The 25998-nt window shown below is 43.4% G+C and overlaps 1 protein-coding gene across 14 annotated transcripts in view; it reads left to right on the top strand.

Annotated features, from left to right (window-relative positions):
* ccdc88ab (coiled-coil and HOOK domain protein 88ab) overlaps window positions 1-25610 on the top strand; it is a 97115-nt gene extending 71505 nt beyond the window's left edge. Inside the window, exons 20-39 of one of the 14 annotated variants that reach the window (XR_013487941.1) lie at window positions 86-210; window positions 594-732; window positions 1349-1525; window positions 1874-2035; window positions 4449-4726; window positions 5875-6018; window positions 6183-6369; window positions 6603-6748; window positions 7611-7703; window positions 8145-8347; window positions 8701-8748; window positions 13076-13153; window positions 14700-14930; window positions 15120-15173; window positions 16877-16957; window positions 17619-17708; window positions 20249-20514; window positions 20805-21258; window positions 23694-23799; window positions 24517-25610. Coding sequence is in view for 9 of the 14 variants with exons in the window: in XM_078160991.1 (XP_078017117.1) it covers window positions 86-210; window positions 594-732; window positions 1349-1525; window positions 1874-2035; window positions 4449-4726; window positions 5875-6018; window positions 6183-6369; window positions 6603-6748; window positions 7611-7703; window positions 8145-8347; window positions 8701-8748; window positions 13076-13153; window positions 14700-14930; window positions 15120-15173; window positions 16877-16957; window positions 17619-17708; window positions 20249-20514; window positions 20805-21692 (3390 nt within the window). In the remaining 5 variants the exon portion in view is untranslated. Of the gene's footprint in view, window positions 1-85; window positions 211-593; window positions 733-1348; window positions 1526-1873; window positions 2036-4448; window positions 4727-5874; window positions 6019-6182; window positions 6370-6602; window positions 6749-7610; window positions 7704-8144; window positions 8348-8700; window positions 8749-13075; window positions 13154-14699; window positions 14931-15119; window positions 15174-16876; window positions 16958-17618; window positions 17709-20248; window positions 20515-20804; window positions 21837-23693; window positions 23800-24516 lie in introns of those variants that run through there. The other 13 variants (XR_004500862.2, XR_013487943.1, XR_013487942.1 and 10 more) reach the window with 13 other exon arrangements.
* Window positions 25611-25998: the final 388 nt, after the last annotated feature.

A 25998-nucleotide genomic window follows, 5' to 3' on the forward strand; every position in this document is an offset into this window, starting at 1 on the left:
TCGGCTTAAATTTTGGGCAGTTGAGCTCAGAGTTACTTAAAGTTTGGCTGTGCTTGTGTGTGTATGTGTGTGTGTGTGTGTTTAGGAGCTTGTGAGTGAGAAGCTGCGCACTCAGCAGATGAATAATGATCTGGAGAAACTGACCCATGAGTTGGAGAAGATTGGACTGAACAAGGAAAGGCTGCTACACGACGAGAGCTCTGACGACAGGTATCATCTCACTGTTGCACACACAAGCCACAACGTTCACCGCTTTGTGATGGCTCTTAAAACAGAAAACTAAAATAAGAACTCAATGGATCATTAAAGGTGATCGATACAGTCCGAGTCAATCAGCCCTGTGGCTCATTTTAGATCAAGTGTTGAAGTTTTAATTAATCTAAGTCTATTGCAGAATCCTCCTGAGGGAGTTTTTTGAGCCAATATCTCCCCACTTGCTACGCTCTTGCCAAGAAGTCAGTTGGCCCTGCTACACTGCAGCAATAACAATAATACATTATCTGTGTTTGGGACTACAAATGTGTGATCATGCTCTAGACTGGAAACATAAATACACACACACACACTGAGCTGACTTGAGTGTTTGTTTTCAGGTTTAAACTCCTGGAAACCAAACTGGAGTCGACTCTGAAATCATCTTTGGAGATTAAAGAGGAAAAGATCGCCGCCCTGGAGGCCAGACTGCAGGAGTCCTCCAACCTCAATCAGCAGCTGCGCCAGGAGCTCAAGACGGTCAGTGACACAAATCCATAATCTTACTAGAAATACCTGCAGAAACATACTTTATTTTGGTGTGTCCCATGCAGATGCTTTGCTCGACCAGACTTTAAAAACATTTTCCTCCCAGCCATCAGTCCAAACCAATCTCCTGCCTGTCCACTTGAGTGCAGAGTGTCCTAAAATCTTTCCCTCAAGTCTAAAACACTAGAAACACTGAAAACACTGAGGGCTTCTCAAGGCCAATACATTATTTATACATCCACTCTCCTACTTCTATCACCAGTTTATCAATTCATGAGGCGGCAGGAGGCTGTGGAAGAGGTGGAGTGGAGTGGAGGATGTCTGCTTTCCTTTAGGGAGGAGGTTGTGTTTTGAACTTGTTGACACAAATCGGATCCAACACTAAAACATTGAGTGGGAAAGTTGAGGCTTCTGTAGATGAACTCAGCTGTGAAACTATTCTTCACCATCACTCATGTCATGTTTTGCTCATGTTGTGTGCTTTTTCATTCAGTGATATTTACAGTCAAGCCTGCAGCAGTGTTTCATCTTCAGCTGGCTTGGATTTACATAATATTTATGCTGGAGGAATTCATTTTGTTGTGTTTACTCGTGTGTCTCTCTGCAGGTAAAGAAAAACTACGAGGCGCTGCGTCAAAGGGAGGAGGAGGAGAGGATGGTGCAGAGCTCGCCCCCTAGAGGAGGGGAGGACCCTCAGGCTGTCAGTAAATGGGAGAAAGAGAGTCATGAAGCCACCAGAGAGCTGCTGAAAGTCAAAGACAGACTCATTGAGGTGGAGAGGAATGTAAGTTCAGTTCAGTTTTATTTACAAAGCCCAATATCACAGATCACCTCAGAGGGCTTTACAGCATACGACATCCCTCTGTCCTTGGATCCTCATAGCAGATAAGGACAATATAATCATATGTGTATAATAACATTAGAAGTATGACTAATGATAACAGCAGTAGTAGTGGACATCAGGCAGGACCACAGCAGCAGCACAAACACGACACACGATCCAGGCGTAGCCACAATTGGAGGGAACCTGCGAGACAGTGGAGCGCAAAGTATCAAAATGGCTGTTTTGACTTGGTGAACACACACTGAGTTCTGCATCCAGTATCTTATATTCTGTGTGTGTTTTTCCCAGAATGCTACGCTGCAGGCTGAGAAGGCGGCCCTGAGGAGCCAGCTCAAACAGCTGGAAACTCAAAGCTCCAACCTGCAGGCTCAGATAGTGGCCGTGCAGAGGCAGACGGCTTCTTTACAGGAGAACAATACCACACTACAGACGCAGAACGCCAAGCTGCAGGTAATCCCCGACACATCCCACACAATACAGTGTCCAGCAGGAATACATTACACGTACAGACAACAAAGCCACCAGTGCAGTCGTTTACAACTGAAATACAACACAGTCAATATAATCAGTGCAGCTCTGTAACTCAGTGAAAGACATGAACGTGAGCAGACTGCAGCAAGTTTGTATTATTGTCATAATAATCTGCCTCAGCCTCACGAGACACTGCAGACTACAATTCAGCGGTTGACTGTGGGTTTTGTGGTCAGGCCTTAAATGATGATTTATGTTTTGTGTGAGTAAAAAACAGTTAATGTTAAAGTGTTTAAACGCCTACTTTTCCAGCATTTGGAGACAGACGTGACTGAGGCATGGTTCATGAAACATTTCAGTTGCCAGCAAGGTTGTTTCTCTCTGCTTACTGTCTGCTACTGTCTGTCTGATTTATGACTTCCTCATTTAGAAAATTGTCAGGCCCTCATAAAAGGCTAGCAGGCCTTGATGGTCCACCACTGCTACAATCTGTGGTAGAAACACTCAGTTGATAGAGCGACAAAGGATAAAGGAGTTCATTAGTTGTCATGCAGTTGTAGATGTTCAAACTTCAGTTATCTCTGAAGGCCGATGAAGATGATAAGTCCGTAAAAGGATCAGCGTTGATTCTTGAACTTGGAAAGTCTCACCTCAAGGTCCATTTAGTAACTGTTCTGGAGCTTTCAGTCGTACCACATGATCTTCATCAGCAGATGGAAATGTCATTTTTCTTTTTTTTAAGATATTTTTGCCTTTATTTGATAGGACAGATGTAGCGTGAAAGGGGCAGAGAAAGGGGGGATGACAGCAAAGGAAGGTGGGCTAGAATCTAACTCGCCGCTGCTGCTCCACCAGGTGACCTAGTGGGCGCCCCAGAAATGTAATTTTAATGTCATTGTCATTGTCATTGTGTCATTTCTGAATAAGATATTATTGTGTGTTTTAATTCAATTTAAATGAGCTGTGCTTAGGATTCAGTTGGTGGTTGGAGGTTTTTTACCGGGAGCCGGAATATTCACAGAGGTCTCGTCCTCTCCAAGACAAACGGACCCTGTGATTTAAACTGCTAAAAACACGGAAAAGGGCAGTTTTACGGTTTAGCTTATTGTGGAGGGGCTGCTAACAACAGTGGCGGACAGGAAAACACAAATAGCCCTATCGAAAGCCAGTGTTTGGTTTGTCTGTTCTGGGCTACCGTAGAAACATGGTGGTGCAACATGGCAGTCTACATTGGCAAGGACCTGCTCCCTATGTAGATATAAATGGCTCATTCTAAGGCAACGACAACTCAGTGATTATTATTTTCAGGTAATTATACACTAAAGAACATACTTATTGTATTATATTCTATTTCTGCTAATATATACCCCTAAATCCTACACACCTTTAAGAATTAAAGAATGAAGCTGATACCATTGTCAGTTTTGCCAATTTTATTTATACAGCCCTAAATAACAAATCAGTGTGTTGCGTCAAATGGCTTAACAATAGATACAACACTTGATTCTGATGAGGAAAAACTTCCCAAAGATTTATCCAGATATTTTTCCAAGATGCATGCACTATAGACTTATTGTGGTGAATATGGTATAGTATAAAAGTATGAAATACTTACTGAAATATTCTATTACGCCATATTTAATGCAAAACAACATTAATTATTCCTCATTTTAAACACACACAATCTAAAACCATCCAGCCGTTTTTCAACATTGCCCTGTTTGTACAGTTGTGTTGCCAGGCTGCTGAGCTCCTTGCTATGGATTTAGACTCATACTCCCTGTTTGGCAGCAATTCAAACCCTGCTTACAGGCGACAGGATTTACACTGACCGTACAGTAGCTACGAGCTGTTTCTGTGGGTGTTTGCGTACGTCTCTTGGTGGGTGTGGGTTGTATGTGAGAGCAGGTGTGTTTGTGCTGGAGGTGAAAAGCTGTTTAACGGGACTGAAAGTGTGTCAGCACCTGGACAAAGTGTGTGCGTGTGTGTGTGTGTGTGTGTGTATGTGTCAGAGGATGAATACACACACGCTAGTCATGATTGCAGAGGGATTTGAGACGAGGAAACCGCTGTGGCCACAAAGGAAACAAAAAAGAAACAGTTTTCCTGCTGGTGTTCTGTAGATGGAGCTCACAGCAGAGGGGGAGAACAAACCAAACAGAGACACAGCGCCCCCTGTAGAACAACACAGCAACAACCTCTGCTTACTTTACCTTTGTGTCCTTTAAAGTCTGATTTGAGGAGCTCAGTACTTCTCTCAGGAAATATGATCTTTTAATAACTGCAGACAGAATGACTTTTCTTATTTTCTCTGCAATCTTCTCCTCTCCTTCCACGCCCCCTCTCTGCATCTCCTTACTTGATATATCTCCATCTTCGTCCTCTCCTTTAGGTGGAGAACTCCACCCTGAGCTCGAAGAGTGCGGCCCTCATGGCCCAGAACGCTCAACTGCAGAGCCAGCAGAGCAGCGTGGAGGGTGAGCGCGAGGGAGCCCTGAAGGAGAAAGAGGAGCTGAGGTCCACCTACGAGCTGCTCCTGCGCGATCACGAGAAGCTGGCGGCGCTCCACGAGAGGCAGGCGGCCGAGTATGAAGCACTGATCGGAAAGCACGGCAGCCTGAAGAGCTCCCGCAAGAGCCTGGAGCAGCAGCACAGGGACCTGGAGGACAAGTGAGAACGGGTTTACGAGCATGGAGTGGGCACTTGCTCAAGTCTTACTCATCACTTTATACATTATTTTGACCTGCTTTTGTACGTTGTCTTGTGAGGGCAGTGTTAAACTCATAAAAGTGACCATGTTGAGTAACTAGAGGGAACTGTAGGCCCGTTTGGGTGCTATGCCGTCTTTCCTGTCTTATTTAAAGGGTAACTTAAGTATTTTTCACTCTTGACTCTATTTTCCCACATTTTTGTCTCAGTAACTAATCAGAACAACAGATTTTGAAATTGGCCCAGTATTGAGCGAGAGTATTGCAGCAGCAAAACAGGCTGCAATGTAATGTTCATGGGCAATTGCACATTCTCAATTTACATTTAATAAATGTAAAAAAAGTTTTTGCCATCAACAGGCTCAGAGTATTATTAAAAGTGTCTGACAGCATGATGGAAATGACCCTACAGAGAAAAATCTTTATGTTAAAGAGCAAGATCCTTTTTGTGTAACCAGAAACAGCCCCAAAGTGGCCATTGCTAAACTCACCAGACTCCATTCAAATAAACAGTAATTTTATTTTCCTAAAAACACTTCATTCAAAGTCGACAGAAAGAAAATGAAACCCACAAAAGCCATCTTGGTTCATTGTTCCTCTGTTTTAATAATCCTTAACTCTGGTTTAGTTGAAATTAACCCTTAATTTAACCAGTTAGATACAAAAGTATGCCGGCTCTATACACCCTTAAATTACCGTTTATTTAAATGGAGTCTGGTGGGTTTGGCAATGGTGATATCGAGGCTGTTTCTGGGTACACAAAAGGATCTTACTCTTAAAAAAAATTGCCTATCTCTGATAAGATCCTTTCCATAATGTTGGAATGATAATTTAAACATGTCAGTGGCCAAAAAACAAGCACTTTTAGCAGATATGAACTGTGCACAAATGCCCCGTTTGTTACGATGCAACCTGTTTCTCCGTTGTCGGCTGCAGCGCTCTTGCTCAGTACTGAAAAAATTTCAAATATTGTTGATCCAAATAATCACTTAGATGCAAAAACATGGGAAAATACGGTCCATGCTGACAAATGCCGAAGCTACCCGCTAAATCTATCTGTATGTGACTCATTGGACAGTTAGTAATGCATGTGTGTTGTTATGTGTGCAGGTACAAGCAGCTCCTGCAGAGGAAGGGTGAGCTGGAGGATCTGGAGAAGAATCTGAAGGAGCAGCAGGAAAAAATGGCGCAAGAAAACCAAACGCACCAAGCCACAGCTGACCAGTACAAACTGCTCAAAGAGGAAAATGACAGGTCAGATCAACCTGTATCAATATTACTGACTCAACAAAATGCTCAACCTTTTAAATTCTTGATATTTTTCTCAAATTACACCTTGTGTTTCTATGAATTTAGAAGAGACACTTTGACATGCACATGCATCTATATATTGAGGAGCCCCTCTGCTCTCTCCTCAGGCTGAATAACACCTATCGTCAGCTGGTGAAGGACAACGAGAATCTCCAGTTGGACCATAAGAACACAAAGAGCCAGCTGAACAGCGCCAAGCTGGAACAAACCAAGCTGGAGGCCGAGTTCTCTAAACTGAAGGAGCAGTACCAGCAGCTGGACATCACCTCCACCAAGCTCACCAACCAGTGTGAGGTGAGGAGACATTTCTCTTCTCTGTGTTTGGGAGTTTCCCATCATGTGTCTGTGTGCCACTTTTAAAGCCAGCTGTCTTTTGGCTGGTTTGCCTTTTCTTTTAACGTATCGTTATTGTAGAGATGACTTCTTAAGCCAGCTGTGTTGTGGATGGTTTAAACCTTTTAATGTATTGAAGTTGTTGTTGAGCCTGGAGTCTTTGTATCACTTTAATGTATCTGTGTGTGTGTTAGTTGTTGAGCCAGCTGAAAGGAAATCTGGAGGAGGAGAACCGCCACCTGTTGGACCAGATCCAGACTTTGATGCTACAGAATCGCACACTGCTGGAGCAGACCATGGAGAGCAAGGACCTGTTCCACGTGGAGCAAAGACAATACATGTAAACCCCTGATGATATGCTTTCTTTGAACAGCAAACACGTCCCTGTCTGCAGTGATTTTCATATTCCACTGATATGTGTGATAATGGCACCAGCGTGTCTGCAGGTCCTTAAAAAAGTCTTAAAATGTCTTTGATCAAATTTCATAAAAGTCACTACAGTTTGTGAGGTCTTAAGTGCCGCAAACATTTTAACTAATTTCATTTATCCATCTTTTCTTTTTGTCAAAATTGGTTAAGCTAATAACCATACTCCTACACAAAACCTACCTCTGCATGGGACTACATTTGTCCCGTTTCCACCGACTAGTACAGTACGAAACAGTTCAGTTCGGTACGCTTTTTTACCATTTCCACTGTGAAAAGTTGTGCACCTATGGAACCATTCTGTACTGTCCCCCCTCTGTTGGGGTACCTAGCACACATATCTGGTACTAAAAGGTGGAGCTGTGAACACTGCAGTCTGTTGATTGGTTGATAGTGGACGGTCACTCTGCTCAGGGCTGAGTTGTGGCAGTGAGTGACAACAACCCCGCCCACATTTAAGAGTACTGTTTGCAGTGGAAACGCTAGGGTCTAGGTACCATGTCTGAAGGGTTACTGTTGTTCCAAAGGTACTGTACTGAAAGTGTTTGGTGGAAATGGGGCTATATATACTATTTATATACTCACCTGCAATGAAAAAACAATGTTTTGTTAAAAAAGTCTTTAATTTGGTTAAAAATGATTCTGAAAAGCTCTTAAAAAAACATTAGATTTAAGTGTCTGAAGTCATGCTGTAGGACATGCATTTGTATTTAGATTGTATGCACTTTAACTTGTGTCTTTCTCACTGGATCATCTCTTATTTCTTCACCCATCAGAGACAAGCTGAATGAGCTGAGGAGACAGAAAGAGAAGCTGGAGGAGAAGATCATGGACCAGTACAAGTTCTACGACCCCTCGCCTCCACGCAGGTAAAAAGCAGATTCATAAATATAGATTTTTTTTTTTTTTTTTTAAAGAACTGGCAAATGCCAAAAAGTTATTTTGAATCAATGACTGGTGTAACATTTTAATGTAAAAAATCAGAGTGACTGCAACAAGTCGGTGTATCATAGCTGACTCTCATGTTCAAAATTCTGTTTGCTTGTTGACTCTTATCTGGAGGCGGGGGAATGGCAGAAAACACTTATACTTCAGCCTCAGGAAGTGATGCATCAAATATTTATGGTCTGCAGAGCTTTTAAACAGCTGTATACTGCAACTGTTTTTTATCATCTGTGGGAACATTTAGAGGCTGTGTACACACAAGGAATAAATCAGACTCTTTATGACAGTATATATTGACTTTATATGCCCTTATTTTTCATCTTCGTGTTTTCAATGGTCTCTGTGCCTCGTCTCTCCTGCTGTAGGCGTGGCAACTGGATCACTTTGAAGATGAAGAAGTTGATCAAGCCGAAGACCCGTGAGAGGATGCGCTCTCTCACACTGACTCCCTCGCGCTCAGAGTATGGTGATGGTTTCCTGACGTTCCCACAGGACAGCCAGGACAGCTCGTCCATCGGCTCCGGCTCCAACTCGCTGGACGACACGCTGACACAGAAGAGGAGCAGCAGTGAGTACAAAGGAAGCACGTTTACACACACAGATGGAGACGCAAGAAATAAAATCAGCATAGTCACAGTTTCAACCACAACTGAAGGAAGGCATGCAGATTATATAAATATATATTTACCCTACAAACAATGTACAGTGAAAGTGCCTCTGATACAATACTCACAGTATTTCATACACACATGTATATGCAAGACACATAATCACACACTCACATACCCACAAAGTCACAGCACACAGTGTTTTTTGATGTGTGTGTGTTGGTTTGTATGATTGCGTACTGGTTGAGTGGTTGAATGGGTCTTTCCTCCCCTAACTGCTCCTCTGCTTCTTTATCTCTCTCTCTCTGCGAAGGGAGGAGAGGGCAGCAGACCCATGCCCAAGGGCAGGGTTCCACCAATGGTATGCTGCGGATGGGGAGGGTGGGCGGGGCTTGTGACCCGACTGTCACGTCTCTCAGGGCATGTTTTCGTGAGTCCATTGTCTGTGTCACTCAGCTGTCCAAGAGGTTACGGTTGAGCTGCGCAGCACCATGAGGTTGACTCTCAATGTTGGACCTGGTTCTCACAGTCAGATGTGTTTCCTGTGTTTGACACAACAGAGGGAGCGCTTGATTTCTGTAACCTTGTATCCTTGGCTACCAGAGTTAAAAGAACAATATCTTTTTGTGTATTAAGTGACACTCAATTTGAAAGGGGAGCGTGACTGATTCATTAAATAAAAGTCTGTTGTCAGGTCTTGGGAAAGTAATACCGTTTATGGGAATAAAGCCATTTGTGGCTCCAGTGGGAGCTGCACAAAGTGCACAAGTGATTTCACAAGTGATTTTGGTTGGGGCTGAGGACTACAAGTTTAAAAAATAAAATAAAATAAAAATTGGAGTGTTGAGTGACAAAATTAAGCTTATCAGACATGTTGCCCGGTTCTCATCTTTCTTTTGGCTTAACGTCTTGAAGCAACATTAGCTGCTACTAACATGCACGATCAAATCTCTGATCGAATTGTTGGTGGTCAGTTTGCATCGTGGGTAATGTAGGCACCAGGTTTTGATAAGGAAGAAGAATGTGTGGAATGAAAAAGACAATATCTCTCATTCTGCTGCATTGATGTTGACTTTTTCTTAAAGTTCCTCTTCTGGTGATTAAACCCCTAAAAACTCGTCTCTTTTCATCAAAGTTACATATTTAGATTTTTTTTAAGTGAAAAACATCCCTTTATGCATCAAAGTGGCTTAGATGTGGCTCTACACCTTTGCCTTATTTAGCATAGATCTATGAAAATGCAGATTAGTCCAGCCCCTCAGCCACTTGCCTTTATCTCGAGTGTACCTGCTCACCTTCGACTTTGGTTCTGACAAGTTGAAGTGAAAATGACTAATACTGGAACATAGCTACACCTGACTTTTCCTCTGATACCCCTCATTTCACCAACATTATGGAACATTCCACCCTGCAAGTTGACAGGATTGGTTCCTTATGCTTGTGACGGAACAAACCCTGGGAGTCTGAATCTACGTTCTTGAGACTGTCATTGGTACACTGCAGTTCCAAGGTGAATTGATTTTCATTAGAGGCAGTGTTTAAAAACTGTCCATTATGAGTCTGACAGTGTTACAGGAGTGCACATTTAAATTGGTGGAGTACTCTCGTCGAGCTGAATCAAGCGCCCCTCATGTGGTTCAAATATTGGAAAACACTTGAGCTATATTTGTCCCAGGTCCACTTCACTCTTAACTTCTCCCCTTACAGGTCAACAAGGCTCATTAGCTCTCAGTTACAGTCGTGTCAACCCGCTGATCTGTGCAGTTCACCTGTAAACAACAAAGAAACGCCCCCTAATGTAGCATCCAAGCTATTAAAAGGTGCAATGCATTGTGGCTGGCTTCCAGTCAATGCAAGATGTGTCAGAGTCCTGGTTGTTTGGATTCAGAAGGAGATATGAAATAAAGAATACAGGTTGTGAATGGACTCATAGGTTATATCTGCATTGAAATCAACAGGTGTGTTTGCTTCAAGATTAAATGCGTGTAAAATGAGGATGCTATAAGCAGCATAAATAAGCTAGTATAATAAGTGAGTCAGTATTTTTTGTACACGAAGGACCACAGGAATGTTCCGTTAACACACACATTAAAGTACATAATGTATATTTTTTAAATTTACATTCAAGGTAAGCAGTAAACTCTATCAGAGAAATAAAGAGAGGCTTTTAGCAACCCTGTAGTGAGACGTAAACTATAGCCGATAATATGAGTACACTGTAGTTATAACACATTAGGACATGCACCAAAGACACAGTCACATGTACAGTATTAACGTTGGTCACACTACAGTCCTCCCTGATGCTGTAAAGCTGCCCTTTAACCTTTTCACCCTCCTGATTGCACCCTTTAATATTCTTCATCCTCTGTGTTTCATGTAGCTGGTAATGTGTCGACAGTTGTGTTGTTTTGTGCAGTATGTTATGCAGAATACACTCATGACCATTAACATGAGAGAGTGCTCGTGTTGTGTGCAGATAAAATGAGTATGTGTGTGTGTGTGTATATGTGTGTGTAATGTGTTTACATTTTTGTGTTTGTTTGCATAATGTGTCTTCGTACAGAAGTCTGCCCTTAAAAGTATTATGCAGGTTTTAAAGAAGTCTGTGGGAGGCATTTCAGTCCACCTAAACAGCTCTTGAACAAATGTTTAAAATAGGAAATGTGGAAATAAATGATTGTTTATTTAAAGTTCAGTGTGTCGGATTTAGGGGGATATATTAGCAGAAATGGAATATAATATGAAAAGTATATTTTCTTAATTGTATGATCATCTTAAAATATGATGTTGTGTTTTTGTTAGCTTAGATTGAGCTGTGCAGGTCCTCGCCTACAGAGTTTGTCATGTTGTACCGCCATGTTTCTACAGTAGCCCAGGACGGAGAAACCAAACACTGGCTCTAGCTAAGGCCATTCATGTTTTCACGTTTTTGCGTAAGTCACCCTTGTTAGAGGCCCTTCTAAGCCAAGAGTGTCTGAAAACACAGATTTTTTTGACGTGAAACTGCTTTATTCTGTGTTTTTACTGAGTTAAATCTCAGAGTCAGTTTATTTTGGGAGAGGAGGAGACCTCTGGATAATTCGGCTCCTGGTAAAAATGAGCTGAACATCTATATCTTAAGTTATCAGACAAGAAAGGTGAGCACACTTCAGCAGGTGCTTGGTTAGGAGCCTGTCTTGGTGTCTATAGGTCCCTAAAAACTCTTAAAATGTCTTAAATCCACCGTTACAACAATAAGGCCTTAAAAGTCATTAAATAGTCTTAAATTTGAATTTGTAAGGTCTTTACTACGACAAATGTTTTATCTAATTTCATTTATCCATTTCTGTGATAACAAGTGAAGCCTTTCCATGTAAAAGTCCACATTTCTAATATTAGAAATCATTAAACAATTATAATACTGCCATTTTACATTTTACATACATTTTACTTGCACTTACCTGTTGGCAAAATGTAGATTGACTTAACTCACTCTGATAACTATATTCCTACATAACACCTATCTCAGCACAAGATCACATATATACTACTTACCTGCAATGCTTACCTGCAATGCCAAAATAAGTAGAACATGATTTGTCCGAAAATCTGTCCTAAATTTGGTTAAAATGTGTCTTCAGCGGGTCTTTAAAAGCATTAAATGTAACTGTCTGATACCTGTAGACACCCTGATGCCACAAAGCGTCACAGAAACAGTGATTTGTTATGTGAAACTGCTGTACTCAGTGTTTTAATCAGTTTTAATCACCAGATGTCGCATTTATAAACATTGTGTAAGCAGAAAACAAGTCCTGAAAGAGGTGTACGCCACTTCCCACGCAGAATTTGTGATGTGTAGAAACAGACTTGATGGGGGAAACTCTGACCCATGCTTACAAACATTTTGAGAGGTGTAAGCCTGATTGTAGAAATTGTCGAATATTTTGTGGCGCACACCGTTTTTGGTTTTTCTTCGTACATACGTTTCTAGTGTGGATCCTATGCATTGTTTTATGAATGAGACCCCTGGTCCGCTTGTGTTGGAGAGGAAGAAACCTCTGCGGATAATTCGGCTCCCCGTTAAAACCTCCAGAACCATGAACACTGGAGGAATTGTAACCAGGAGAGGTTTCAGACAGTTGTAGTCTGCAGTCTTCACCACTAGATGCCTCTAAATCCCTTTAAATCTTACACACTGTTCCTTTAATAATGCTAGTAAAAAATCAGTGGGGCTGAACATTATGTGTCTGTGGAGGAAATGAAAGAAATAAACTGTATATAACCCTCCTAACACAAGCTTCACAACCAAAATGTCTCGTCTGTAAAGATATTGTTTTCATCTTCATTAACTTAATATGGATATACTTATATATTTCTTTAAAGCAATAGATTGAAATACCTTACACTTTATGATGAATCAAAATCAATCTGTAATGATATTAACCAGCCATTCTCAGTCATATACTGTAGTGGTTGTGTCTATGACATTGTGTGTCTGTTGTCCAGTTGAGTGTCCAGGGGCTCAGCTCTCTCTCTGCATCACTCCCCTGGCTCTCTTTGTGAAAACGTTAACCACATCCCTCTGTTCTGCCCTCCTTTTTTCTTTTGTTTTCTTCCCTCCACCTCCCTTGGGCTTGTTCTGTCGCTCTCTCTCCCCTGTCTGTCTGTCTGTCTGTCTGTCTGTCTGTCTCTGGCTGCGCTCTTGACAGCTATAAAAAGGTTGCCTTTCATGAGGAACAGATCCAAGGACAAAGACAAGGCCAAGGCCATCTACCGGCGCTCCATGTGTAAGACCTCCGTTAGCCGCCACGCTAGCCCTCCCTCCGCCTCCCCTCCCTCCCCATCGCCACACTAGGAGAAACAAAGAAGGAACAGTCACTGATTTCATGGTGGCTGCAGCGTGGGGGCGTGACAGTGACAGTATGGCAGTTTCATGTTTTAGTCGCAGCTCTTAAACCTACTCAGGCCTGCAGCTGGTCAAATTCCCATTTCATGTAGCATTTAAGAGTTTACGTTTTTCACAGTGGTGATATTTTAGAGACGTCTACACAAGATTTACCAAAAATTTGTTCCCCCATGCTGCTGCGTCTGGTGACATCAGTGACTTGTCCTTTATAATTTTCCCCTAGTAACCCCCCCACCCCTCCATCACCTCCTCCGCCCTGCGTCTGCCGCCTCCACTCCCTCCTGTAGAGTATCTGCTCTGAGCTTTTATCAGCTTTCACCAGTGTAGTGTCACTGTAGCTCTCACTATTACTCTCACTACTAGCACATGAATGCATAACACAAACTTGTCTTAAAGTTAAGGTGCAAAATGAATTCAGGATTAACCTCAAAAAAGCAATTGTGCAAAAACTGATGTGTCAGTAAGAATTTCCTCTTTGTGTGGTGCAGTACCAAAGCCATATCTGTCAGTTGGGTCACTGTGGGAATCACTGTGCAACAGGCAACTTATTGGGCAGCTTTGTCATGTGCTCTGTGGTTTAATTTTGTTTGTGTATACTGAATGAAAGGCTCTGTATGTGTGTGTGTGTTGTGTGTGTGTGAGGGTGAGGGAGTGGGAGAGACTGCGGGTTTGCCTTTCATGCGCCTGTGGTGTGTTTGCCTCCATCTTTGATTACAGCATGACTTTAAAAAAATCACCAACCGCCTGATCGTCTCCGCTCGCATTCACCATGGAGGACTTGAAATGGAGCCTTTACTCTCTCTGTCTCTGTCTCTCTCTGTCTCTCTCTGTCTCTCTCTGTATCTCTCTGTATCTCTCACTTCCTCTGTCAGTGTGCTGCATTTCAGATCTTATTCTGCTGACATGGACTTGCCTCGTTCTGACTCCGGCTCCGATCTTTTGTGTACAGCTGTGGCTGCTCAGAGCAGCTCTGCATGCCTTCATGCTTCTCTACCGTTGCATACGGCTTAGTAAAAAAAAGTGCATAAAGACAGTGGCCTCTTAAGGTGATGTATCACCTATATGTGAAGGATGCAAAACCATGCAGCTGCCATCTTTATGCACTTTGGGTATGCTTTTGGTATGCACATGCTTGACTTTAGAGTATATACCTTCTAATAATCCTGATTTTTTTTTTTTCCCAATTTACTTTTGGAGTTGAAGTTACTCACTGTAACCGCCTGTATGAGGCGACTAGTAACTTCTCGTGAGATATTCTTTTCAAAATTTGAGGCATTTTGAATCCCTAGCCCATCTTTTAACGGGATACAAAATGCCTCTGCTATTAAGCTAACAGTTTTTTGCGTACAGAAAGCTGAACAAGCATGACTTGAGGTGGACAGCGTATGTTCCTGCCCTAATTTCCATCCCTCCGTTCGTCCATTCAGCCATGAATGACCTGCTGCAGACCATGGCGGTGGCGGGCGGAGCTCAGTGGACGTGTAGCATCGAGAACCTAGACGGCGCTGAGGCCGGAGATGTCGGCATGACAGGTAGCAGCAAGCGCAGCGGGCAGCGCATGAAGGAGCTCGCCTTGTCCACCAACGCCATCGACTGTGCCGCCCTCACCCTGCCCACTGCGGGGCATAGCAGGGCCAAGCAGAGGCTTAAGGTCAAAGGTCAGAATGCTGGTTGTATTTGTCTGAGGGTAGAGAGAGACGGACATGTTTTTTTACTGACCAACTTTCGGGTATAAGAATGAATCTGCTCTATGTTTGATATGTCTTTATTTCCATATTTAGTCAACTGGACTCATTTGTGTGGTGCAAAAAGCAGCTGTAGCTTCACTCTCTTGTGTGTTTCAACAGAAAATGCCTCCTGTGAAGATGTGGCCGGCTCCGTAGATGACCCTAAGACTCAAGGTAAGACTCAACATCAGTATTACCTGTGTCAAACGAAGAGAATAAAGATGGGTAATGGCAGCAGCTTCTCAGCAGCAGCTGGTCTTACAAGTGAGGAATGAGAAAAGACTGAATAGCCCCAAAAAAGGAGGTCATGTCCTCAGCAGTCCCACTGCTAATCTTTGGGCTGCCTTCCTGCTCTTCGATTAAGCTTGATCTACAGCTGGAAAAGCAATTTTAGTGGAGAGCAAAAAAGAGAGAGTGATCAGCTTCCATTGAAAGTAGAATTGACTCTAATTCAGGCTTTAGGACGTTATCCAGGGCAGTTAATCTGCGGCCAAGCAACTATTCATCAGTTCTGTGCTGCTCTAATGAAGATGACCCAGTTGTTAAACAGCCACCAAACTACTGACACACATTCCTAGCACGTACAGTACACTCTGTCTTTATCCCTCTTAAATGTATTTTATACCTTTCTGTGCAAGCAGTTACTCTTAATCACACAGGACGAGTGTTACCTGGAAACCTCATGTGATTTAGAAATGAGCCCCCAACATCCGTGTGTGATGCGGTGCATTCACATGGGATGCATGAAGTTTGCATTTTGCTCAATTTTACTGACTATAGGGTCAAGTTGCGTTACTCTCTGCACAACTCTGCTCCACCCGTTCTCCACGCAAGTTCTCCAGCAACACACAGAGCTGCTCCACTGTTTAATCTGTCTGTTAACTAGTCTACAGTGCGACATCGGTCTGTATGTTGCACGTGCTACGCTAAAGTCTGTGAGAGGAATGAAACTACTGCAGTAGCACACGTGCAATACAGTGCTGCGCTTCTAGTGAGGTGGGTCACAGCGCGTTGCCGTTCCTGTTGGTAGTTGTAGTCTATTATATGATTATGCAGGCGACAGAATGCAGCAACAAAACAGACGTTTCATTAACAAGACGAATGTAACACGGACAAAGTGTCTCTCGCTCCTTCCCTCCCTTGGCGTCTCTGTTGATGCTCTGTGCATAAATGAGATTAAAATATTTAAATCATTTTCCAGCACTAGATTCATTTGAAAGGACAACAGATTGTTCAAACTACAATGGATTTAGACCTACTAAATACTTTTATAGGAGATATGATTTTTTGTCCATATCGCCCAGCCCTACTTGACAAGTTATGGACACGGCAGATTTGCAAGGGATTAAGATTACAGACGACTTCCATAATTATTACAAATCACTAGAGTTTCCCAGGTAGTTCTAGTCTGGTACGAAAAGGGCTTTAGACTTTGTAATATATCAGACTTACTTCTACTTTGCATCGAAATACTGTAACCTATAATCCTAAGTGGTCATTCAGCTGGTTCCCCAGGACATTACTGCCCAATCTGGATCCTACTTAGCTGATGAGTTCCCAGAATGCATGAAAATCCAATACATGAGTGACACCCATTTCCCAGTACGTCTCTGTAACGGCTGGAGGAAACTCTCATGTACACACCGGACAGTGCTCATAATGTATCAGCCATAAGTCCTCTAGAGATGTTATTAAATCATTAATGGCAGTTTCAGACACTTATTGATTTTTCAACAAACTTTTACAGCTTCCTTAGTTTTGTTTCTGTGTTTTAAACCATTAAGAGACATTAAACTCTGCTCTTTCTTCGCCCTGTGGGCAGCGTTAATGAGTAGTACATGTCATGTGTCAAGATATGTGTGTGTGTGTTTCATCAGGCCTGCAGGTGTACAGCAGTGCTCTGGCTCCTTCTCCTGTTGAGCTGAGCGTTATGTGCAGAGTGCCCTGTAGCATCTGTAGTAAGTGACCACTACTCGGCACTGAATGCAGCACTGGGCCACAGGGGGCTGGTTTTCGAGACCTAATAAAAGCTTTGATGCTAATCAGCGATGTAATTTAAAATTCTAATCTGGTGTCACTTGTCCTGAAAACCAGTTTGAAATGATTTCACGGTCCCTGGTTTCCAGCTGAAACTCTCCCTGTAAACACTGCAGAGCAAGGTCACTTCTTTCCTTTCCTTTCATCCTTCTCACTTCCTCCTCTTCTGTCGCACACAACACCCATTTCTTCTTTTCGTTTTTTTTATTACTAATCTTACTCTATTGTCTTCTGTTATTCGGGATTGTCTATATCAGCTCCCCTTTCTCTCTAAGTTGGGTTGGTCGTTGGGTTTAGGCGTCCCTGTCCTCTCCGTCAGTGGTTCCTTTGTTTACTGACTGGACATATTGGCGCTGCAGCCTGGCACTGAGCCACCCTTCCTGTCCCTCTGCCTGGCATGTGCCATCTGCTGCCCCAGCAGGAGATGCTCCGTCAAACTGTTAGCGAACACCTACGTGTCACTCTTTGTGTTAGTGCATGCTTGTGTGGGCACATGTAAGTGTAAGGAATCCTAACTGTGTGTGTTTGTGTGTGTGTGTGTGTGTGTGTGTCTGTCTGTCTTCCCTCTTGTCCCTTACCCAGCCTCCAGACCCACCAGTCTCCATAGCAACAGGACCACCAGTAGTAATAGTAACAATAACTCCCACCTCACTTCTCCTCTGGAGGGCAAAGGTATGCTCCTCCTTCCCTTAACTCCCTCGTTTCTCCTCCTCCTCTCAACTAACAACTCTCGTCTTCCTCCTTTGCTCCCTTTATCTTTTTATTTCATGTTTTTACTTAAATGTGTCCACCTGTGAAAACTGGATCAAGTCAGTTTGTCATGATTTTAAAAGTTAAAGGTTACTTATTCCCTCTCCTTTTTGTTTCTTGTTCAAAATCAATATTTCAAGATGATACAGGGGCATTTAAATGAATACTTAACCCATGAAAGGGTCATTTGTATATCAGTTACTCACCCCGTGTTGCAGTGAATGTGCAGAAAAAAAAACTTTGTTTACTCGCATGCCTTCATGGTGAACGGAGAATCCAAAAAATTTATAATAAATAATAGTATAAGTAAAAGTAATAATAAAAGTAAAGGGGGGCCACATTTAAACACGTCTCTTTACAAACTCTCACAGAACATGCAGTTTAATCTAAGTCTTATTTATCCAGTCATGTGCTCAGTACTTTAAAATTTTTAATTTTCATTTATTGTTGTAGGCCTAAAGTGATTTTTACATTCTTCAACTGTAAAAATGTGTAGCCTCTACACTGATTAAAAAAATGTTTTAACATTTCGTCAACTAAAACATGCATCTTACGTCTGTGGCCTGGCGCCTTTTCTTCTAAAATCATCACTAGCAATGGCCACAGTAAAGTGGTACAGGAATAAGTGCATGTGAAATTGATCCGGTGATGTGTTGCTGTCTTGTGTTGAGCAGTAAGTGTAGGATCAGAGTTGTTGTTTAGGATCTGAAAAAAGGATTTTATGGCTAGATTATGTCTAACTATTACCTTTGTATTACCATTGTAATAATAATAATAATAATGCATCAGATTTATATAGCACTTTTCAGGTCACTTGAAGACGCTTTACAGTGCTGAAAAAAATAACGATGATAAAATAAAAATGAAAAATGACTGGTGGAAAGTAGGGAAATGCCAGTTTGAACAGATGGGTTTTTAACAGCGACTGGAAGTCTGTAGGGAGTCTGCATTTCTGGTGTTGAGTGGGAGGGAGTTCCAGAGAGTTGGGACAGAGGCGGCGAAGGCTTGGTCCCCCAAGGTTCGGTGCTTGGTTCTAGTGATGGGGGTCAGGAGGTTGGAGTCAGTAGAGCGAAGTCGGCGGGTGGGGGAATGGCGTTGGAGGAGGTCAGTGAGGTAAGAGGGGGCAAGGTTATTGAGGGCTTTGTAGGTGATGAGGAAGAATTTGTACTGGATGCGGTATTGGACAGGGAGCCAGTGAAGCTGTTTGAGGACAGGGGTGATGTGGTTCCTGGAGGGGTTGTGGTTGAGTAACCGGGCAGCAGAGTTCTGTATGTGTTGCAGTTTTTGAAGGCTGGTAGAAGGAAGACCATAGAGAATGCTATTACAGCAGACGAGTCTGGAGGTTATAAAGGTGTGGATGAGTATTTCTGCAGTGGAGTGGAAGAGGGAGGTGCGGAGACAGGTAATGTTGCGGTGATGGAAGAATGATGTCCTGGTGATGTTGCTGATGTGGGGTTTGAAGGAGAGAGTGGGGTCAATTATGATTCCGAGGTTTCGTACTGAGGGGGAGGAAGTGACACTGTGACCATCGATGTGGAAGGAGAAGTCCTGAGGAGAGGGTAGGAGAGCTTTGGGTCCAGTAATGATGAGTTCGGTTTTATTGCTGTTTAGTTTCAGGAAGTTGTGTCCATCCAGGATTTGATGTCATTTTGATTTTTGTCATTATGAGGCTCAAATATGTTCTATGGTTGCCGGCCCTGGTTTAAGGAGTAGCACACCTGGACAACTCAATGGAAGACACAAGCAGAGTTCAAACACTTGTGCTCGCCCAGGCATGCTACTCGTATGTGCAAGTGTTTTTAAATAGTAAGATTTGGGGGAAAATGTGTGTGTTCAAGAAGAACTGAACATACAGCTTGATAAATGAGTCTTGGATTATACTACATGAGTTCTGTGAGAGTTTTTAAACGTATGTTTTGACATAGTTTTGCTGGTTTTAACGCAAAACCCCTTTGATCAAGAATTTCCTCAGCTTTTGGATTCTTCTTTCACTGTGGGGGCAAAGTGTTCCTTTAAGAGGGTCTGGCTGCTAGCGACATTGAGTCTCTTATAATTTACTGACATTGGGGATTAATTTAGTAAATCCAAATGGGTGACAGGTGTATCATGAATATGTTTAATATTCAGAGTAGGTTTTAATGTTCTTACAACAGACAGCTTATTGAAATTTTATTACACTCCTTTAAAACGTGCTCGTCTTTCATTTTTTAATCATCACATTTCAGTCACAAAGACTTGATAAGAGATCTCACACAGTAAAAGCAAATAACAAAGCAGAATGTTACAGTATGACTTACTTTATGCCTCGCTTTTAAATGACTACTGTTATTACTATAAATGTAGGCAGTGTAAGAGGAGAGTGATACTAATGCTGTTCCAAGTGTTGAATTATACTGTCAAGGTCAGTAAAGATCATAGATTACTTTCCCCATGTTCTAATCATAGCCTCCCTCCTCCAACAGGCACTTTGAACGGCAGCCTCAGCAGGCCTCACAGCGAGAGCAGCGGAGAGTTCAGCCTCAGTTTGGACCAGGAGGTGTGGTCCAGCAGCGGCAGCAGCCCCGTCCAGCAGCCCACCTCCTCACGCTCCTCCCACCAGAGCCCCCTGCAGCTGCGCAGGTCGCTTGACCCGTCTGCTGCCGCAAGCAGCCCTGGTCAGACCCAGGTCAGGTCCAGCGAGGTGCTCTCCCTGCAGCAGTTCCTGGATGAGGGTATTGATCCTGCAGAGGTGAGGCCTCGAAGTCGCTTATGTCTGAGGGGTTATGGTTTTGTTCTGAGACGTTGAATAGCTTGCTGTGTTGAAACAATAGTCCAAAACTCATCCTCAATATGGAGGACCAGACAGTGTTTGGCGAGTTTCTCTAAAAACTTAGTGGAACAGTTTATTTATTTTAGAATGATAGGCTGATTCATTTTTCAAGAATTTTCAGGAGAATTTCAGCCAAGGATAAAAATGATATGAAAAGACTTCGTGATGGCGCCGTATCTGACACCGTTTGTTTGCTCTGTCTTCTGCAGTCTGGCAGTCAGGAGAACCTCACCGTAGACTCTCCTCGCCTCTCCACTTCCTCTGAGCATGTGCAGAAAGAACGCACTTCCACAAAGGGCCGGGGCATACTGCGCTCATCTAGTGGGAAAGCAGCACCGGTCAGCTCTGATCGCCCACCAAGATCCGCTGGACAACCGGGTCGCCCCACTCTGCGTAAGGCGGAGAGCACCCGTGTGAAAGGCTCTGTCCCGGTCCGCTCCAGCTTGTCCACGCAGGGCAAAGCCACATCCGTCTCCGAACGCCTGGACACGGCCTCCTCCACGCTGCCCCGGGCCAGCAGCGTCATCTCCACTGCTGAGGGCACCACGCGGCGCACCAGCATCCACGACCTGCTCTCAAAGGACAACCGGCAGCCCGTGTCCGTCGACGCCTCTCCTCCCGCTGCCCCCACCAAGGCTGGCGTACGCTCCCAGCCTACACCCAGTGAGTACCACCCCAACAGCACCAACCTAAAGGGACCCCTTACCACCACCCCTCTACCCAAGTCACTCAGCTTACCTTGCCATAGCTTGGAGGATCCCGACCTCTCCACCCTCGAGTCTTTCCTCGGCCCTTCCTTCACTGTAGAGTCGGTGTTCATGGACTCCATCTTTAGTGAGACGGCGGGCAAAAACCTCCCCTTCCTGTCTCTCAACCCCACCCTAGTCAGCAACATCAGCGGGCCTCCTGTTACAAATAAAACACACCCTCCTTCTATCCCCAACCATATCTCCACCCAAAACCAGGCCGCTCACAGCCAATCAAATGGCCAAAAAGAGTATCACGAGGGCATTGATCCTAATCGTGTGAATAATTCGGACCAGTCGCTGAGCCCAGAGGACAACCAGTCTCTGTGGTACGAGTACGGGTGTGTGTGAACGACAGGGAGGTTCTGGTTCGCTGATCTTTTAATCAGACTTGATATAAAGAGGGGAAAATGAACGAATGATTAAACGACAAATCCTCCTCTGCATGTATTTATTGGAGCACTATCTCTGTGTGGTGTTTTTGTTTCGTTCTTTTCTGTTTGCCATGGTGCTGATCGGTGAAATCGCTGTTTGTTTGTTTTTTTTTCTTTTTTTTTGTTTTCTGCCTTGTGCTTTTCTCCGAGGTGGGACTTTGATGAATGTTCTTTCATCCAACAGCCATATTATTGTTTCTGCATTGAACCTGTTTCCCTGGCTAACACTACACTATTATCTGCAGTTAGTTTTGCATTTTTGTTTAGAGCTTTAATCTTTAATGAGCACTGATGAGAAATAATTTGTCACCATGATCCATAAAAAACAAAACCTCTGTATTACGGGACAGATCTCGTAGCTGCAGTTTCATCACTACAAATCCAAATTAAGATTTTTCACTGTGTCAGATAATAGATTCACTGTCCACTTTCTGTTTATGACGATGTCTCTGATGAAGTTTGGGTGACTGAGCGTCTTTTTCACTGCTCTTTTAACTCGGTTGCATCATCCACTAAAATGCACGGCTTCGTTCTGTCCGACCTGAAACGCTCATTTTGATTACTGTGATCAAAATGCTCATCGTGTGTATCCTCTTATTGTTTGTATCAATGGTGTTTGTTTTTGTACAGTTTGACACCCTTTTCTGTATTTTCTTTTCTGTGATATTAACCGGGGCATTCGCTCTGTGGGGTTTGATCTAGTGGGTCTTAACTGACCTCTTGGGGCTGGTGACAAAATGATGACGCTTCATTCGCAAAATGATCTGAGGAGGGCTAATCGATTACGGCAAAATATAATATTGAAATCACAATTAATTGATTGAAGGCTGTTTGTTTGTCATCTTGGCTCAAGAGAAACTAAATATGCTGCAGCCTGGCTGACGGTGAGTTCGGGTTTTTAAACAGGGGCGAAAGCACACTGCTGTAAAAGAAAGGTGTGCGCTGGATTTAGAACAGTGGTTCCGAACTGGTGCAGCCACAGGGTCCAGATTCCTCCTTAGTCATCAGTTCAAGGTCCACACAGTTTAATACAGTCTGCGTCATACTTGTGTTTTGCCATGTTGCAGAGCTAGTCTGCTGTCTCTTTTAAGTCGCTGTCCATCGGTCACTCAGTCTACAGCAGGAAATGGCACTTCAAAATAAAAGCTAAGTGCCAGAAATTCACCGTATTTATAAATAAAGTGTGTTCTTTTTACAAACTTGACACGCTCACGAGTCACTTGTGGTCCTTTCAGAATGGACCCATGACCCACCTTTGATCCGTGACCCAACAGTTGGGAACCACAAAACAAGACAAAACAAGGGCATCATTGCAAAACAAAATGCAGCACAATAATAATTTTACCTCTGTTAACTTGTTTTAATAATTGCTGAAAGCCAAAATCATTTTTAAAAATAAAGTTTGATTAATTGCCCACCCCTGAATCTGAGGGAAAGTATAGTTGGTGAAGTGAAAGTTGACGGTGAAGGTAGTAGAGGATGACTAAGGTGACTGTTACGTATATTTTAATTGATACAGGAAGTTAACATAGAAAGTTGAGAACAGGTGTCAGTGGTCAGATTGTTCTGTGAATGAAGCGAACATCATTTCTTTTGGTATCTGGAAACTTTTATTTACTCATCCCGATGCACCACACCTTGAGAATGGATAATTGATGATGTATTTCAGACTGACAAGATCTTGTACAGATTGTTGTGATCATTAAGTTATAATCAAAGACGAGCACTGCTTTATGTGCCAATACTAGTCGTACTGTCTGCCTCTAGATCCTTATTTATTTCTGCTCTTGTACTCAGTACTTGCTCTTTTGAAGTTGCTTTAATGTATTTAATCCACAGTATATGCAGGTATAAAGTAAATGAACACTTTGCTGTCGCTGTCTACAGATGTAACATAAACATTGCCTTTGTCCTACAGATGTGGAGGGCAGAAAGTCTAAAAGCAGGAGCGGGGAGCCGCAGCAAAGCTGCTAAACCCCGCCCCCACCACCCTCGTCTGTCTGCTACCATGCTGTGAGCGCGTGGTGAGTGAGTGCTGCTCCAGCGGGAGGAATAGGGATTGGGGTGGAGGGGGAGGGAGGGGGGGTCGGTCTTGTCTCCATGGGAACCTAAAACATGGTGTAACAGATGTCGTCCATCCTGCCGTGCACTTGCTTCCCCTGCTTCTCTAAGCCCAAACCTGCCCCCCCTCCCCTCCCCACTGTCCTGTCCGTCGCCCCACCGTCCCTGTGGTGCCAAACGCCTGTTCACAGAACCTGACGGGACCCTGGTCTGCATGGCATATGGGCCGTTTAACCATGTCGCTCTGAGTGGATGAACACTTTGCCTGTTTGTGTCCCCAAATCCCCTCAACAAGAGGAGTGCTACGACCCCAGCACCTCGCCGTATCCCTCCTCCATGATGCTTCTTGTGTTGTTGGTGAAGGTGACTGCTGAGTGTTTCCTGCTGGTGACAGAAAATAGGCCCTTTGCTGTTGTCAGGCTGTTTGTTGCTGCTGCATGGCTTCAGTGTAGCGCTGAAATCCTTCCCCGCTCTTGTTCCCTCCACAATGCACGTAGATCCAGGCTGGCTGCTTCCTCCTGTCTCCTCTTGTATATCACTGTCTACTGATACTGTTTCTGGCCTTTAATCTTCTTTTTTCTCTCTTTTTTACTTTGTCACCCTTGTCTCTCCTTCTCTCTAAATCTGCCTCCTTTCTTTCTCTGACTCTTTCCACTCCTCTGTGCTTGCCTGGGACTCAGAGAGAAAGGTGGCCTTGGAGCTGTGTGTCTGAAGCCTAGCAGAGTTAATCTGCTGAGACCGTCTACAGTGAGAAAAGATTGTATATCCCGGTTTCCTGTTTTTGTTCCCCCTCGTTGTTTTGTTTTCTAAACCCAGGACACTTAGGTAGAGAAAAGTGGCTTCCTTCTCTGTTTTGTTTTTCTTCCTTGAATCAAGGAAACAGAAAAATTCTAGAAAATGTTGCTGTGTTTTTTCTTTTCTATAAAGACTAAAGATGTGGCCGATCGCACTGCCATGTGTCCTTTAGTGTGACGGACTGCTAGATGTGCACTAGTCTCTGCGGACTAAGATTAAGTGCCAATGTTCACACAACAGCCAAAAGGGCCATTTTAAAGCAGACTCCATTTTGGATCTCCTGTGCAACTTCAGTCAGCTGGACCTTCTTCTGCCCAATGCCATCATCTTGAAAAAGTGTTTTCTAAACGGGCAGCATGCACAAGCAAAGACAGACTCGTACAGAACATCTTAAAAGCATGACATCACCAAACCTTTCTGACTCAACCTGCTTTCAGACGGAAGAATCACAATCTGCATGGAGCAATCAATCAGCCAATCACCCCACTTCCTTTGTCCGATCAAAGAGGAGTACAGCGTTCAGTGGGGATGCCAAATGGACTTGGACAGGAAGCCATGACAGCTGCGTGATCGGCGTCTATTGCCTGCCAATCACGAGTGAAGGTTGTGTGATCTGAGAGAGAGAGAAACTAATCATGGGAGTGTTTCAGGTCACCTATGTAACTGTTGGTATCCATGGATCATGCCACCACACACACACACACACACTGACACAAACCGTACACACTGTTCATCGTAGCTTAAACCATATATCATATCACAGTAAATCATCTCGTACTGCTCCCCATCCTGCTCTGAAAACAAAACACCTGTAAACTGCTTCCTGACGAGGCCCTCAGTATAGGTGACCTGTGACCTACCCAGTACGTGCAGAGTATCGTTGCTGTGTTGAACATGATGGTGATAATGAGACCCAGTGTTTTCCTCCTTTTCCACTTTTTACATAAATTCATTTGATGTAATTAAAATTCATCAAGACTATTGTGCGCTCTTTTTGTTTGTATTTTTTTTAATGTGCTGAGCCGTTAAAGAATCTACAGACCCATATATTTGTTCTTCTTGTGTTCAGGAGCAGGGGTAGAAGTTCATGTTAACTTAGGGTTTTGGGGGAGGAACCTGCACACTCTTAAAATGTCATTCGTTTGCTTTGATGTTCGCCTTGGAGAAGTAAAGAATTAAAGTGTTTCTTTTAAGTCTGATCCATTTCAGCTCAGGGGCTAAACTGGATGCAAACATGGTGTTGAACTATATTAAGAGGTGTTTCTAATATTATGGTTTCCTCATGTATGAAAACGAGGCAGCTCGGTTAATGTGAATGCTCAAAGTACTTCATCAGTTTAGCATTGCGATCAGAATAAGTTCAGCAG

Source organism: Epinephelus lanceolatus, chromosome 17 (assembly GCF_041903045.1).
Source record: "Epinephelus lanceolatus isolate andai-2023 chromosome 17, ASM4190304v1, whole genome shotgun sequence".
Classification (NCBI taxonomy): domain Eukaryota; kingdom Metazoa; phylum Chordata; class Actinopteri; order Perciformes; family Serranidae; genus Epinephelus; species Epinephelus lanceolatus.